Source organism: Gastrolobium bilobum, unplaced genomic scaffold (assembly GCF_033153095.1).
Source record: "Gastrolobium bilobum isolate Gb01-03AN ecotype WA unplaced genomic scaffold, APGP_CSIRO_Gbil_v1 utg56457, whole genome shotgun sequence".
Classification (NCBI taxonomy): domain Eukaryota; kingdom Viridiplantae; phylum Streptophyta; class Magnoliopsida; order Fabales; family Fabaceae; genus Gastrolobium; species Gastrolobium bilobum.
Genome location: NW_026899551.1, coordinates 66,731 through 84,368, shown reverse-complemented (window position 1 = coordinate 84,368; position 17,638 = coordinate 66,731). Strand labels below are relative to the sequence as shown.

General features: G+C 36.8%; 3 protein-coding genes across 3 annotated transcripts; 2 read left to right on the top strand and 1 right to left on the bottom strand.

Moving 5' to 3' along the window:
* The first annotated feature begins 1,088 nt into the window (after positions 1–1,088).
* On the top strand, positions 1,089–1,761 carry LOC133291431 (uncharacterized). Its single transcript, XM_061489694.1, has 2 exons — positions 1,089–1,322; positions 1,418–1,761. The coding sequence occupies exons 1-2, from the start codon at positions 1,148–1,150 to the stop codon at positions 1,759–1,761; spliced, it is 519 nt and encodes a 172-aa protein (XP_061345678.1). The 5' UTR covers positions 1,089–1,147.
* Positions 1,762–6,033: 4,272 nt separating this feature from the next.
* Positions 6,034–8,569, top strand: LOC133291432 (mitochondrial protein pet191 homolog). The gene is made up of 4 exons (XM_061489695.1): positions 6,034–6,126; positions 6,210–6,307; positions 6,450–6,554; positions 8,262–8,569. Exons 2-4 carry the CDS (start codon positions 6,239–6,241, stop codon positions 8,301–8,303), a joined length of 216 nt encoding a protein of 71 aa, XP_061345679.1. The 5' UTR covers positions 6,034–6,126; positions 6,210–6,238; the 3' UTR covers positions 8,304–8,569.
* Positions 8,570–10,263: 1,694 nt separating this feature from the next.
* On the bottom strand, positions 10,264–12,314 carry LOC133291434 (uncharacterized). Its single transcript, XM_061489697.1, has 6 exons — positions 12,211–12,314; positions 12,028–12,120; positions 11,847–11,924; positions 10,734–11,354; positions 10,601–10,645; positions 10,264–10,515 (listed from the first exon to the last, which is right to left on the bottom strand). Exons 1-6 carry the CDS (start codon positions 12,229–12,231, stop codon positions 10,474–10,476), a joined length of 900 nt encoding a protein of 299 aa, XP_061345681.1. The 5' UTR covers positions 12,232–12,314; the 3' UTR covers positions 10,264–10,473.
* Between the last annotated feature and the right edge of the window lie 5,324 nt (positions 12,315–17,638).

Below are 17,638 nucleotides of genomic sequence, written 5' to 3'. Positions count from 1 at the left end.
CTGTTGGAGGTGTGTCTTCTTGAGCGATTTCAGGCATAATCTTGCACCAATTCGTCTTGTTTCTGATCATCATTCGCGGACCTTGCAACTTCTCTGCCTTCTACCAATTGAAATCGATCAAAGGTGCATTTTTTTTCGTTTTTTTCAATTCTGTTCTGATTTCTGTTCTGATTCATTGTATTTTTGTTTATATCATTTGATTCTGTCCGAATTATTTTATCAATTTGTATGTAATACCCTTACCCTAACCCTAACCCTAACCCTAACCCTAACCCTAACATGGATGTATCTAAATTCTAATTTTGGTTATTTTTTCAGTTTAATAGTGTGACGCAATGACCTCTAGACGCGTTTCAAAGCTGCCAGTGACCCATTCCGAGAGAAGAACCAAGAGTCGTCACGATGGGTCGTCATCCTCTCAGCCCCAGGCTGCTTCGAGTCAGGCTCCGGACTTGACGTTCAGATATTTGTTTGAGGATGACATACTTGCACACGAGACGTTCGTGAAGCTTTTCATAACCTGGAAGATCTGCGAACCGAAATCACTGGATTCGGCATTCTTCAACCTAGAGCGTTTCGACATTGTGCCGCTTCTTCAGGAGACACATTTACTTGACCTGGCGGTGATGCGGTGCCCATACTCGGAGGTTATGGTAAGAGCCTTCTACCAGAACCTTGGCTACTCGCAAGGCGAGCTGACTTCCCGTGTCTGCGGGATTGATATCATCATGACTGCTCCTATCTGGACGGAGCTACTGGTTTCGATTTTGATGGTGTCACAGGAGCAGCACTATATGATGGAGACAGCCATCATATATTTGGTGATTATAACCGGGAGGCCATTGTTACAGAGACTAGGAGGGCAGACGCTGAGCCCGGACATTTTGCTCATTATCCTGTGAGCAACTTGTCAGTTTCTGCTCGCATTCTTCATTATGTGGTGACACATATTATTTTCCAGCGCCCGCATAATCACTCGAAGGTGCTGGAAGGGGACTTTGTCATCCTGTGGGCCCTTCTTCACCGTCAACAGGTGAACTGGAGGCATCATATATGCATACTGATGTGGAAGGCAGCCAAGTCAAAGAAGGCTGAATTGCCTTTTGCATTCCTGGTGCAGAAGATTCTGCATAGATTTGGAGTGCCTATGGCAACAGAAACCTTGAAGACCTCCAGAGGCTGGAATGCTATATTTGGTGAGAGGCTCCTGAAGCAGTGTGGGATCCTGCCGAACAGAGCGGGTATCTGGACGTGGAAGAAGGCACCAGAACCACCTGAGATCCCAGTCCACCACGATGCTGAGATGGAGGATGCACCTGCAGGTGATGTGTTGGTGTTTATGAGTTTATGCATTTTTGTGTTGTTTATTTTTTAATGTGGTATTTATAAGATGTGTTTTTCATGGTTTATGATGCAGGCCTTGATGATGATGACGATGATGATGGCGTTGCTGAGGTTGATGTCAGACAGACACGTCCCACCCGCAGTCGGCGACCACCAGCTCCTCCTGAGGGTGGATGGACACTTGATCATGTCATGGCATCCATATATGATCTGACTACTGACTTTAGAGGATATAGACAGAGCACGAGCAAGTGGCGGAACCAGATGGACACAAAGGTTGCACAGTTGGACACAAGGGTTACACGCTTGGAGGGTTTAGTTGGCGAGGGTGCCCATACTCAGGAGGAGGAGGATGATGACAATGGGGACGACACACAATCGGATGATGAGAATGGGGATGACACGCAATCGGATTAGTGTGTCCATAGGGTTTCATATCATTGATTTAGTTGGCAAGGGTGACCATTTTGGATGTAATGTAGTCATTTTGGTACATTTAGGAACTTTACCTACATTGCATGGATCTTTTTGTACTGGATGTTCAATATTTGAATGAATGAAATTTTCGTTTTGCGCACATTCAGACTTGTTGGTTCTATGCATTAATATGGGTCTTTGCATTAATATTGTCATATGTAATTTGGAAAACAATTCAACCCAAAGTACTTTAATATGGATGTTCAACATTGATTGGCGCACATCATGAATCCGACATCCTATTTCTACGAAATCAATCCACCCCCAAGTCATATTGTATGTAGGTATTACACAACAATTCAAAAAATGCTAAAAAAATGGCCAAAACACCAGCTGCAACTGCATTCCCAACTGGTCTACCCGGGTACCACGAACTGGTGTACCCGGGTAGTTGTACTCGGGTATATCATTACGAGTTACCCGGGTAGACCAGTTGATTATGCAGCAGCAGCTGCTGTTCAATCCATTTTTTTTTGCATCTTTTGAATTGATGTGTAATACAATAACCTTAACTGACTCGGGGAAGGGGTAAATGGGTATGGTAGACATTTGGATTGCACAATACGGAACGAGTGACTCGCTAAACTTAACGGATGTCAACATTTACGTTATGCAACACAAGAATACAGTTCAACAATACATTTCAACAACACAATACATAACTAATACAAGATAAAGTTTAGGGTACAAGGAAACAAAACAATACGTAAAGTGATTGTCATTACAAAACAAAGTACTACACAGAAACAATACGTAATCATGCTTGTCTTAGTCTCAATGGACATGTACGAATGTTATGTCCAACTTGCTTGCAATGCTTACATCTGCTCTGACTGCTCGAGGGTTGAGACTCAACCCAATCCATCTCATTCTGAATCCTTGAAGACTTTGGTCTTCCTTTTGCACGTACCAACCGGGCATCCGGAATTACAGTAGGCCCAACAACGGATGGAATCAACAATTCATTGCCAATAGGAAACCAGTGTGCAGCATATACTTTAGCAATGGTTGGGATTTTGAAAACATGATCCACATAATCATAATGGTTTAACTTGGCTACCTTGCAAACTGCTAATACATGACTGCAAGGATACCTCCTTGTTGTAAACCTACCACACTGACATGTACGATTGATTAAGTCCACTCTCATGGTGTCACCAACCTCGTGTGTAGATTGATTGTAGGCATCCTCAACCTCAAACAATAACAGCTCACTATCATATATCCTCACACGATAAGTGCCGGCCAATTCATCATTTCTTTGCAAAGCTGCCTCAACTTTCTTTGAAATTATCCAACCTTGTGAGATATCTTTTTCAATCCCTTCACGTCTCTTGACGAAATAATCAACGAGTCTACTGAATGTCATCTTGACCAATGCAGTTATAGGCAGATTACGTGCTCCACGAAGCACCTTATTCACACACTCAGATAGGTTGGTTGTCATATGACCAAACCTACGTCCTGTCTCATCATACGACCTGCACCATTGCTCTTTCAGAATCGCATCCAACCATGAAGCAACTTCAGGATTGTTCTTGATAAATTCCTTGTATCTAATGTCGAAATTTATCTTTGAACATGTGTACCCTGCAAAACAACCATGACATATGCAATTGGTTAGTGAATTTCATCAACGTTTTCTTCAAATGGTTGAAAATGTGAGTAATTATACCATACATTACCTAATTTCATCAACGTTTTCTTCAATTCCACATTCCTAAAACGGGTATTGAAGTTGCTTCCGATGTGACGTAGACAAAATATATGATAAGCATATGGAGGCTGCCACCCTCCGTGATCTTTCACCGCCCTTATGATGCTTCGATGACGATTGGATATTAGACAAATACCATGCCTATGTGTGACATGAAAACGTAAAAGGCTAAGAAACCAGGACCAATCATCCAACCTCTCACCTGGAGGAACAACAGCAAAGGCAATAGGGAGCAGAATCCATCTCCATCCTGAGATGTTGCAATCAAGAGAGTACCTCTGTACTTCCCATACAGATGAGTGCCGTCAATTTGAATTATAGGCTTGCAGTATTTGAATGCTTCAATGCATTGGTGAAATGTCCAAAAAATCCTGTGAAATACGGCTCTGTCTGTATAAACCCGACGTTCATCAAAACATTGATTTGTATCAAGCTTGAACACAGAACCCACATTCACCTGCGTCATATACGTCAGCCAATTTGGCAAGAATCCATACGATTTCTCCCAGTCACCATACAGCTTAACAATGGCCTTCATTTTTGCCTTCCAGGCCTTCCTGTACGATATGTTGTATCCATATATTCCCTGTATTCTCTCTTGAATCAGAGCGGGTTTTGTAGATGGATCTTCCTTTAACATATCTGTAAAAAAAAAAACACAACTTTACCATATTCTCAATAAGAATTTCCACTAAGTAGACAGTAGAATACATACTCATTATAGTCGCACAAATGACATCTGAATCCAACTGTCTATGATCCTGTGACAGGCCCTGGTTCAGGCATGTGTGATCTTCACCCCATTTACGGACCACCCAATTAGCTCCCTTCTTCGGCTTGATTGCCCTCAGGTACCAGGGACAACCGTCGCCATGGTTTTTACACTTCATAACAAATCTTGACTCGTCGCTTTTTTCGACTATGGCTGTCATACGCCCCTTCATACAATGTATCTTCACAACATGTTGCAATTCTAGTTTGGACCCAAATTCTTGTTGCACAAATAACGGATCTCCTAACTTCCAACCTCCGTGCAAGTCATCATCGCCATATAGGATCTCTAGCTCGTCATTAGGGTGCGCCCAGTTAATGAATGAATAATGTCGGCTTTCATTCCAGAATGGCTCCACCTCAGTCCCTGCATCTAAAGATCAACTCTCATTTGTCTGAATGAATACCACCACAAATAATAAATTGTCTAAAGCAAATGTTCAAATTTAATAACTTACCACTACTGACTGGGTCGACATGAAGTGGTGACAAGGCTGGGGTACCCAGACATACGACGCTCGTGTCAGCCTCAAAATTTCCCTCCACGTCAGTGTCTGACGAATCACCTTCTGGAATAGCACTTTCAGGTTCTTCCTCATCTTCGCTGTCCACATAGTCCTCGTCTTCATCCTCATCCAATGCTACCTGAGGAGGTGCAGAAGATCGTACAATTGTATCTTCTTGACCGGTACAGTGTGCAGTAGTGGTTGTATGCACCGGTAAAGATGAAGATTGACCAGCATCAACTTCAACATATATCTCAATATATTTTAATACTTTCCATTCAACAAACGCATCTGTTACGAACTCCACATCTTCATCATCATTTATATCGTTACCAATGTAGTATATTGTATCCATATCCACTACAGTCTCTAACCTGGCTATCATGCGGTGGATGGAATGGATGCCTTCTGACCCCATTTTTTGAAGAATTCTTTCCTTCAGTTCATTGCATGTAGTGCCCACTTTGATTTTCATCGTTTTTGTTTTTCCTTCAAATCGGACACCGTTCGGACCTTCAAAATGCCTCCCATTGTAGTAAATAACTATAGGAACCATGTTTGGACTTGAACTCATCTTTCACACAAAAATTAGATCTAGGTTTTGGGTTTGGAGGTTGGTTCGGATTTTCGAGCACAAAATGGGAGTGTGGAGATGTAATCTCAATGTCCCACCAAGATTAAGCTTTCTGAAATGATGAGATGAAATATGTGTGATGTTTCGGATTAGAGAGGGTAAGGGAGAGAGATTTGGGGTTTCAAAAACCCTATACCTCGCAACAATGGCCTAAACCCATAGATATTGGGGTTTCTGGACGCGATTTACCCGGGTACACTCCTCCCTACCCGGGTAAATAATTCAACCATTTTTCCAGATTCAAGAACTCTACCCGGGTAGCAAAAAAATTTCAAAAAATACCCGGGTAGGTAAGGGTGTATCCTGGTAGGCTTCGTGGTCAACGGTCAAACAGGGGCAGATTAGTGTTATGTTTTTGAAGGGGGTTAAATTTTCGAAATAGTTTTAAATGAAGGGCAATTTGATAATTAATTATTAATTAAGGGTCATAAGGGTCAAAAAGCCTTAAATCTTGATTTGATAGTTCCAACTTTCAATCTCTGCTGAAGGACGTGGGTGAGGCCCTTTTCTATAACGGGTCGGGTCGGAAGTGACAATATGGGCCGGGCTAAAATTTTCAGACCAAAAGTCAATTTTGTAAAACGCTGAAAAAAACCATCTGGGTTTTTTCTGGAACCTCTCCTTATTAATGAAAATGAAGGAAAGTTTGTACCTTTATGTGAAAAAAGTGATTCAAGGTAAAACCTTTGCCCATGTTTATCCTCAAGTTTCAAACTTTTTTCTGTTAATTGATGTGGGTTTGTGGTTTTTTATGTTTAAGAGAGCTGAAAGCGAAGTGGGTGAGGGACAATGTCCAAGTCTTGCAAGGGTTTGGCCATGGAGCTAGTCAAGTGTCTCAGTGAATCTGATTGTGTTAAGGTTAGGCTTGGATGATTTGTGTGGTGTTATTGGATTATTATTATTTTTTTTTAAAAAAAATTGATTTTTCTTAGTGTGATTTCTGCAATGTTTAATTTTGAATCTTGTGATGATGAATGGATGTGTTTGTGTTTGAGAATAGGTTGACAAGAGATCCTATAGAGAGTGTGCTGGAGAGAAGATTCCATCAATACCCAGTGAGTGTGTGGGACTCAGGGAAACCTATTTCAATTGCAAGAGAGGCCAGGCAAGTTTTTACCTTTTGAACTTGATCATGGTACCTTTTATGTGATTTCAAATGCATGCACCTGCCATTGTTTCTTTTGGGGATATTTATTTTCCATGGAGTTGTTTTGCTGCTAGCATTTACTAAACCTATGGGTTAAACTTGATAAATTCTGAATGAATGTTGAAATTTTCATGATTGGCCACTTTTGTCATTGCTATTGTCATATTTGTGACTGATAGTATCACAAAATGGAGTTCAACCAAATTATCTGGTTGGTTATTTGTAAACTATCGTATCACAAAATAATGCAAGAAGAGATGTTTATAAACTGATATATAGTTGCAAGTATGGAATTGAAAAGTAAGGAAGGGCAAGTAAATCTAGGGGCTTTTTGGAAAAATTATTCTGAGTGATAAGGATGGAACAATAATTTTGGTCCACAAGTTACGGTGAGTTACGGTGAATTAAAATGAAATAACGTTGGGGGCAAGTGATAGTGTAATTAAGTTTTTATAATTTATTTGAAGCTCCTTCTTGCTTTAGGTTTCAAAGTAAAGGATGGTATGATTACAGAAGGATTATTTTTTTTTTCTCTCTGGTGGGCAAGGAAATTTTGCTGAAACCCTCTTTGAAACTAGTTGTTGTATTCATGGTTATGTTCCCTCAAGTAAGAAAGTTTTGAGTAGTTGTCAGCAATGGGACTTGGACGAGTGTTGAAATGGTTTGATAGTTAAGCTGGTAATGTCAGTCTATATGATATGGTCTGTCCTATATCTTTTTAATCTATATACATGAAGTTTAATTTAGATTTAAACCAAAACCATGTTGGTGAGGCCAACATCATATCTTGGCAAGGCCCGATGTAGGATCGGAGTCAAATTGAATCATAGTGTTTGGGCAAGTAAGAGTAAGTAGAAAGAATTGCGCCCTAACTAATATCTATAACTTTTGTCCTATTGGGAAGTGTTTGATACTTAAAAAATGGTTTTTTTGTTTTTGGGTTTGGGGGGGGGGGGGGGGGGGGGGGGGGGTGTTAATCTCTTGCGTGGCTGCTTGGAAGATCTTGAAATGGTTAAAATATCTTGTTTATGATCCTACTTGAAGACTTTAAATTGGTTAAGCATGCTCATAATTGCATTTGGTGATTGTACTTCTTAGCAACTAACATCCAACAAGGCATTATTCTAATTCAGGATTGTATTCAAGTAGATTGTTTTTAGGAACAATATTTGTTAGTAGTAATGCCCACATGCACCATAGTTCAAGCTCATTTTGTTTTATTAAGGCCTTCATGGCCTTTACTTCTATAAAGTTGGTTTGCAATAAGTCATAGCAGCTGACCTAGATATTTCCACAGTCCATTTTGCCATCTACATGTGTGCAAATTTTGTAAGTAGCAGGGCTTAGAGAACCATTGGTAAAAATGTATGCAGTTGTTGAAGAAAATGATGAATAAATTTATGTTGATAATATCATATATTCATATGTAAGGTTTGATTTAAAAAATAAAATACTCCTCATTAAACCCTGACTAGCGAGGGTAGGATGGAGGAAAATTCTTGTATGCAGTCTTACCCTTGCATATCTGCAAAGAAGTTATTTTCCATATTCGAAAATGTGACCTTACAATCACAAAGGATATGCTCGCCCTCTTTTTGTGTAAGGTTTGATATGATATTAAAATTAAACAGCTAATTTTATTATATTTTTTTATGTTCTTGTCAGGTTGATATGAGAGCTAGGATTCGTGGAAACAAGGGTTATTAATGATCCAATACATTGGAAAATTTTATAGTTGTACTGTACAATTTTGGTGCTTTCAAATTTTAGCTCAAGATGAAGTCCACACAAGCGAAAGATGAGGGTGAATCTCAGAGGATGCGAGGCCCTATTAATTTTTTGATTTGATGGCATTGTAAGCTACGCTTTCACATTGTAGTAAGGATTTTGCTTTGTTAGAGAGAACTTTAATATAAACTCTATTGAGTATTAACATAGTAGTGCAGGTACATTCACCTACACTCGAGTGACAATTTCCCCTTCCTCTTATGATGGTTTGTGCACTGAGAAATAATTTTTTTCATTGGTCATTTTTTTGAATTTAAAGAGGGCAAGCCTGTAGCAGTGGTAAAATTGTTCCTTTGTGACCGAAAGGTCACGGGTTCGAATTCGAAAAACAGCATTTTTGCAAATATGCAAGTGTAAAGTTGCGTACAAAGGATTGTCTTCACCCTTACCCTCGCTAGTTGGGATTTAATAGGAGTGGTTGGTTGGTCAATTTTTAAATTTAGGTTTTAATAGATGATAAATTTTGTAAAGTCAGTATATTCTTATTTGTTTATTTCATAAGCCATCTTTTCATCATAAAGGGGCTAAAAATTATGGGAAATCTTTTTTTCATGTTGATGTAGATAAGTTATCTTATGTTACTGAAACAAAATAATAAGAGGGATCCACAAACGATTAGAAAGAGAAAAAAATAAAGGTGAGATTCACTTTTGTTACGTGTGTAGGAAGATGAGTTATCTCATGTTGAATGAGATAAATATAACTCAAAAAGTATATTATTTTCCTTTCATGTTAAACCCTGAGCATTGTCAATGTAACTGCATGTTAGTTCAAGTTCAGGTAGCTTCACTTAAGTTTATGTTATCAAAGTAATATTAATCTAATGACAAGTTGACAAAGTAATGGAGGATTTTGTAAAGAAAGTTACATTTCAAAAACAAAAATATATATTTTGAATTGCTAATTGTATATATATAAAAAAAAAACCTTTCACCCCCATTAATTCTATTTATATCTAACATTTAATTTATTAGATAGGTAAGCTATTAAATCTAAATTAGTCAATTACTAACATTGCGTTTAAGACTTCTTATTATAATATCATGATAAAATAAAGGTTTGTTTTTTCTAAAGTTATTTTAGATAACTTTATTTTATTTTTATTGAAATGACGTTTTGAGACGAAAATTATGATATTTTTATAATTTTAATTTAATTTCAGGATTATAATAGTTTTTACCATTTAAATTTTTAAATTTTTCAATCTCAAAATGACGTCGTTTCGATGAATATTAAATAAAGTTGTCTAAAGTAACATTAGATACTTTTTTTCCATAAAATAATTTAACAAATCATTTTGAGGTTTTTAAGTTTTCCCTAAAAAAAATAAAGGAAATTCTTTATGAAATATGTTATTCTAACTATTTTTTTTTATATCTATCTTTCCTACCACATTTCAAGACCGTCAGATGAGAAAAAAGATATGATAAAATTCTAATCAAGGGTGTTGGAGAGTAATAGGTAAGATAAACATTAAAAAAAAGTTAAGTAGAATAACATCTCATTCTTTATCTATCTTTATTATATTACTTCACTCGACAAAAAAATAAAAATAAAAATTATTCATTTGTAATTTATTCTAAGGGAAAAATATATATCATTTTAAATGACACAAGTTGTGTCATTTTATAGAAAAAGAGATGAGTCTTACTAAAAAATAAAATAAAGATGTATGTCTTATCTCTTTTTGTCTATAAAATAACACAACTTGTGTCATTTAGAATTGCACACACTTTTCCCAATGGTTGTTAAGTGAATAGTTTGGATACATGATTCATTGGAATTCTTTCTGCATATCCAATTAGACTTTTGTTGATAAAATATATACAATTTTAAAAGGGATACATGTAAATGTAAATAACTACTGCAAGTTAGGCATCATCTTTTTGAGTGCGTGAAATTTACAATGGATCGATTTACAAAATTATCCCTGGTGCAAGGGGAATTCACGAGACAAAGATACAAACTTATATGAAGTCATAATCAGCAGGCTCCCCATTATTGTGAACAACAATATGGGCCTCCCTAGTACCTACAAACCATATCACAAATTACTATTCATTTAGCCTTTACTTTTCAGTAGAACATCTTAATCATCAATATGACCATCAGTATGATTATCAGGTTCATCCTGTCACAGAACAACTTAACTTAGTCAACATACTATAATCCAAACCAAATTACATAGGACATACAAATATCTCACTTAAACTTACATTTGAAACATCAATGTGATCCACTGCAGGTTTTTTGTCTTCAACCTGTACAAATCAACTCAGCCAAGTAAGCATTATTAAGGTATTTATAAACTCAAAATACAGAATAGAGATATATCTTAAGATTGCTCACCAAAAGGTTCCTTGAAGCTGCCAAGGAGGAATCAAAATCCTTTAACACAATAGCTGGCAACTGATCAATGTCCCAACCAACAACTTTACAGATGACCTGTGCATAAGTCCTGTGAGCTTGCTTCCTTTTTGTCCTTTGTATAGTAGTGCAGTGCTGAAGTAGTGCAATACAATTCTTAAACCTCTTCCATACCTTCTTTCCTATACCCCCACAAACTAAACAATAATATTCTCCTTCTTTATAATTGTTTTCGTAATATCTCCTCAAGTCAACATCATCTGAAAACACTCTTTCAAAGAACTTATACTCCTCACGTTCTTCAGAATCATAATAATCTACCAACTCATCTTCATCTCCATCATCATCATCATCATCATCATCATCATTGCCATCTTTGTCAGAATCGGAACCAGCATTGCCAACTAAGAACTCTTGGCAAGCTTCTAATGCTTTGTGCTGCAAACGAAGTACTGATACAATTTCTTGCTCTTCTGCTGAAAGAGAATAAGTGTGAGAAGATGATTTGGTGTTGAAGGAAGGCCATCCTGAAGCTTTTGAGGATACACCCTCATTGGGGGTTAAAACCCATTCAACATCAGAGGCCAGAGATTCACAAGACACCTGCATTTCATTTTCATTAGTATGATGAACTAAGAAGTAAACGTACGTAGGAATTGGGATCTGCTAGGCCCAATATGAGTATTTTTCTGCTATTTCAATTAACACAAAATTGAAGAAAGTGCAGCCCACAACAGGGACCAATTGTAGTCATTAAAGGGACTCAAGGAAAGCTACCTCTTAAAAGCTCTTTGTATTTGATCTAGTAAAGTGGTTAACGTTCATGGCAAAACAAATTTCACTATATTTATAGTTGTGAAAATAGATCTCAGAAATTTTGAAGGAACACCAAAATACATTGATGGCCTAAGGTTTTACATAGATTATCAAATCAACTGATAGCATCAAACCAGCGATTTTTTCCTATAAACAACATTATAACAATGACTATACAACAAAGAAAGATACACATAGGAGGAATCCAAAAATGAGATAAAAAAAAAAAAGGAAGTAAAGGTTTATGTTTCTATTCAGCAACCATAATTTAAGTCTCACCTCATCTAATTTTCCTCCATTCTCTAACCTCAGGTCTAAGACATTCTCATCTAGATTCTCACCTTCCTTCACAAAACTCTGCAATCAAAAGAGTGTTAACATCAGAACCAAGCCAAAAAATATTTGTGACCCCATTTTCATTTCCCTTGAAAAGTGGAACGATTACATTAAAATAACTAACCTCACTAACAGTCTCATGAAACCCTTTTGCATGCTCAGATGGTTTATTATCATCGGATTCATGGGAAACATGTTTTCCAGCATCAGCATTGTCCTTAAAAGTTAAAAACATACAAAAACCAACTTATGTAATCACAAACATCATTAACAAACAAACTTTAATTGAACTCAAAAGCAGCATTACCTCTGCTTCTGTTGCCTTCATCTTCACAAAGCATGCAAATTGGTGAGGCAGTGTTAGGGTTTTGTGAAATTGGAGAACCTTTGATGGTTGGAATATAAACAGTGTTCATTCCTTACAGTGCATTTGGGCTTTGCCGTTTCGTTACAATAAGCCCAATTGGTCCTTCCAATTCCAAGTTTCAGATTTGACTTTAATGCGAAAAGAAAGTCTTTAAAATGTTTTATTAAATAATTAAGGAAAAAATGTTTGTTAAATATAATTTTATGTTATTTTAAATAAAATAATCGTGTAATATATTTATTGGCCTTTTATATTTTTTCTTAACAAATTTAAAAAGAGAGAGTATTTCCTCTCGCCTGAAAAAAAAAATGACATATTCATATAAAAAGATTACAATCATATACAAAGGTGAATCAACGGTTATGAAAAATTTACTTATTTCAATATTTTTTCTTATAAAACCAATAAATATTTACCAAAATACATCGTTTATAAATGTTTTTGTCAATAACTAATTAAGCTAAAATAACGGATTTAATAAATGACTCATTGTGTTTTTATTTTTTTGTTTTCAAAATTATTTTGTAGAAAATTGGTTTTCATAATAAAAGAAAGAAAATTTTTGTTTGATAAAATTACTTTTAAAAGAGTTTTAAAAGCTAAAGAACAGAAGAAAATTGTGTGGTAATTTTGTCTTAAAAACATATTTTCAAAATAAAAAGAAAAAAGAAAATTCTTTTATTACTATTTTTATATCAAATTTATTTTATAAATTTTTTAACTATATGTAAAATTAAAAATACATTTTAGTAAAATATATTTTAAAGATAAAACAAATGATATTATAATTATTTTTTAAGATTAAAGTAAATCATATTGAAAGTTAATGAAATGCAATTGACTTATTAAACATAAAAATAAAATAAAATAGAATAAAAATAAGTTCTATTTTTTAATAAACCAAATTCAAAAGTACAAATTAACTTCCCTTTGTTAAGTTATTCTATTTTATAAAAATGGATTAAATATATTAAAATTAGACCATTATATCTTAATTCATATTTCAAAATCATAGAATGCAATGGTGAAGGTGGTTTAACCGAAAGATCTGCAATTAGATTGTACCATAACATTGTAAATTTAATCAAATCGGCTAACATTGTAAGCTTACAATAGTAATCAATTATACATATTGCAAGCGAACCAACAATCAATTATACAACTAAATACAATAAATTTACATCAATAAATAATCTTGAATTGTAAACAATTAAATGAAATTTTGTTTTAAGAATTAGTCTCTGAAAAGGGGAAACATAATCTAAATTAAACTCAAAATAGGACCTATACAATGGGAGGGGAAACAAAATAAAAATAAAAATGCATATGCATGCGGTTATTATCCATCCACCTAAAGTCATTTCTCTTCCTTTTTGAGTCAAAACACTTATATAAGTCTATTTTGTTATAAGTAATTCTTGCAAAATTTCTATTCATATCTAATTTAATAATATTTTACTTTTTGTTCCAATGACATACATGAATATGACAGCCATGTGTTACATTTTTAATTTAGACAAAATTTATCAGCATTCAAAGTTGTTCTCACTTACAAGCACTTAAAAGCCTCACATTCATTGGTTTTACACTTAGGGCAAACAACTAATTAATTGCTTGTTGACTGAAGTTAAAAAATAAGAAGGTTTGATAACTGATCAGACCAAATACAGTATGGACTGGCCAATATATATCAAGCCTAATTACACACGGTTGAGATGTGGATCGATGTTCTTGGTCTTGGGTCTGGAGTTGAAGTTGAATATCACTACGTCTCTGTCCTTTGTTAGAGCGGTGAGATCGAATGAGGGGTACCTGCGAAGACACTCTGATGCTTAAGTCAGTATCAGAAGCAGGAGTATATATGTTCTTAATGTGAGGGATGAATGTACCTGGGTGTTGTACCCTCTGCTTATATAGCGGTTATGATGCCGCCTACGTAAGGCGGTATGGCCTTTGATTGGCCAGGTTTCGGGCTGCCGATCAGGCTAGAACCTAAGTAGCCTTATCTTCTTAATGTTAAGCTATAGAGTCGCGGCAAGCTGGAGCTGCCCTCTGTTTATTAATTTAAAGGCGCAGAGGGCTTTGCCTTAGTTCTCAAGTTAACTTCCTCTTTCCTGGAGTTTATGCCTGAAGGCGGTTCCATGCGTGATGGGGGTATCGCGTCTTGCCGTGTGCGCGATGATGACTATCGCGCTTAGTTCTGAACCCTTCACGAGATTGGGCTTTGTGTGTTATTGGGCCTCCAATGGGCCTTCTGTATTTTGTCCGGATCAGTTGCCCCCTAGCTAGCAGTTTTGTCATGTGGCAAAGCTGTGAGCTATATGTTGTTGAGCGCGATAGTTATATTCCATATGTCCTTCTTGTTTGTCGCGATAATCATGTTAAAGTGTCTTCATGATTTTTAGCCGCTTAAGAACGGCGGATTAGACGTTTAACTGTCAGGAGCATTAAATGCTACTGTCATTACGTGAGTGTTTAAGGGTAAGCGTGGGTGGTTTTGAAGTGCAAACGTTTCCCCTTCCCTCCACGTGTCCCCGTGAAATCATTTTTCTCAACACGTTTTGTGGCCTTTGGACTATCCGTTCGATAAAACTTTTCATATTTGTACTGAGCTTTTTGGTTTGGAGGGAAAATACTTCACTGATATCGTGAGGAATCCTCTACTCCTCAGTGTTTGCTTATATCTTCTGCATTTCTGGTGTTGACACCTCCTGCCTGTGGTTGATAATCCGAAGTATAAATTTCAGGTATGTTCTTCATCCTGCTTTATTACCTCATCTATTTTGCTGTTTAAGTTTGGGATATGTCTGATAATCGCAAATTTGTGAATTTTATCAGATTAACTGAACGGTCTGGCTCATCCAGTCCTCCCCCTAAATCACTACCTAGATCAAAGTCATTTGGAACTAGGGAAGTATGGCTTACTGACAAGTGTGCCTCTCCTTTTTCTAACATTTTTGTAAATGATAGCCATTTTCCTTCTAGACGGTTTGAGGTTGGCTCATCTTCGCGACCCTTGAATCGCGAACACGTAGAAACTCTTTCGCAACAGAGTTCATCTTTGTTCCCAAAGATTTCCTTTAAAATGTCTGGTCCCATCTTGATTTCAAGTGATTCATCTTCAAGTTATTAATGCAGTCATGAGTTTATAAATACAGTAAACGCTAAACCATCCTCTCCAAATACTTTGCGCGATACTTCGTCTCCCATCGCACAAGATGATCGTGGTCGAAAGAGTCCAAGTCCCTTACCTCTAAATGTAATATATCCGGCAGGGTATCCTTTTAAGAAAATGAATTTTGATAATTATAAATCTGCATTTGATGTCTCTGCTTCTTCTGATTCGTCTTCTTCTACTGATTCTTCTTCTTCTGAATCAGATTTTGTGTCTCCTCAAATCAAGCAAATAATGGCAAGACACGGTGCCCATGAGAAGAAGAAGAAGCAGAAGTTGCATTCTGATTCCAAGAAGAAAGTTTTACAAATTGATCCTGAAGGAGAGTCCTCTGTCAAACAGAATTTACGGGATGAGGAATCCATAAGTTGGGTAGCAAATACGGTATTGGATACCGAGTCTATATATTGTTCCCCAGAAGAGTTGGCGCAAGTAACAACTGCTATCCACCTCACTCCTGATAAAGCTTTTGACGATCAATGGGAAGTTGGTGTCGTTCCAAAGAACGAGGGCGTTTGTTCTCTGCGCGCAGAAGGATCAACTAGACACTTCATGATGATGTACTCCTATTTTTTCTTATCCATAGGAGTTCGTCTTCTCTTTTCCTCTTTTGTCTGTAAACTGCTGGCGCATCTTAATTTGGCGCCTTCACAACTGACCCCTAATGCCTGGGGTTTTATCAGGGTGTATGAGATGGTCTGCAAGGCCTATGGTCTATTTCAGTCAATAGAGTCATTCTTATATATGTTTAGTGTGATGGGACCACGCTCTAGCTGGATATCTTTTAGGAGCAAGGTAAAGTTCTGTGAGTCGTACTGCAGGAAGATTAACAAGTGGATCACGGAATACTTCAATATTTATCCCGCTGAAAATGTCACCCCCTTTTTCTTGGGAGAAGATAATACTCATATCTTTCCCTTGTATTGGACTGAGTATCCTGCTGACGGTGCTAATTTGGTCTACAATTTTGACGATTTACGTGATCTAGAACAGCATACTGTGACCATGCTAAGTAATATTGCACGTGAAGCTTCTGATACGGGCTCTCTTAGCACGTATACAATCTTGAACGAATATTATGATGATGATATTCGAGCATATTTGGGTAACTTCGACCTTTACTTGTTTTGTCGATTTTAATCCAAACGAATATTGTGTACTCTGTTTTGTGGATTTCATATATCTAACGCGAACGCCACTTTTTGGATCTGTTGCAGATAGTTCAATGGAGGCTTCTTGAAGTAGGTTGGAGAATATGGCGGCTAGGCGCAATACTGCTGGTGCAAGTCCTTCCATGCCGACTAAGTCTGCTGCTGCTATTGGTGCTGAATCAAGCGCGGGTGCCACCGCGCGAATGAAATCTCCAATGAAAGTATCCGGTCCTCTAGCCTCCCCTGTGGTCATTGTTGGGTTCAAATGTTGTTGGTTAAAAAGTGTATTATGATGAAGACGTTCCTCAGTCACTAAGAAAGAACACAGTTGTTCTCTTAGTTCAACCCAAGTGCACAAGTGCACGCATCAAGTAATAAATGGGAGTATTATGCCCAGATTATCGTTCCCACGAGGATAGAACTCTAATTAATGTCTTATACTTTTTTTTAAAGAATGAAAATGAAAAGAAAAGTTACTAATTGACCTGTTTGGTCAAACGTTCCTTACTGTCTTGATAACGTTCCTCGAGGATAATAGGTTCAATCAGACAGCAAACAGTTCATCGCTTCGTTATGTATGTTATCCTTCTTGTTTAGGGAAGGAACAACAATATTCATGAGAGATTTATAGATACAAGATTAAACAAAGAAGAAAAATACAAAAAGTAATAACAATAGTCAAGAGACAACATGGTGGATGGTTTAAAAACAATAATAACAGAAGGAACAGATCCGCTGCTCCATTCAAAAATAATTATTTTCTCTACTCAAGACTCAACACTTTTGTATTTGTTCCAGTCTCTTCTCTGCCAACTCTGATTCCTCAGCTCATGGACTAGATGGCTAAAAAGTTTCCATATTCCTATGGCTCCCTCGACTCCAACAGGTACTGGGTACAGGACCTTTGAGTGAACGAGGTGGTCCCTTATTCCTAAGGCAACCAGCAATATTGTTTCCACAAGATTGCCTTCCCACTCTGGTTAAGCTGTCTGAAATCCCTTCCTCATGGAAGATCCTTTATCAGTATGTGTTCCAAAGATAC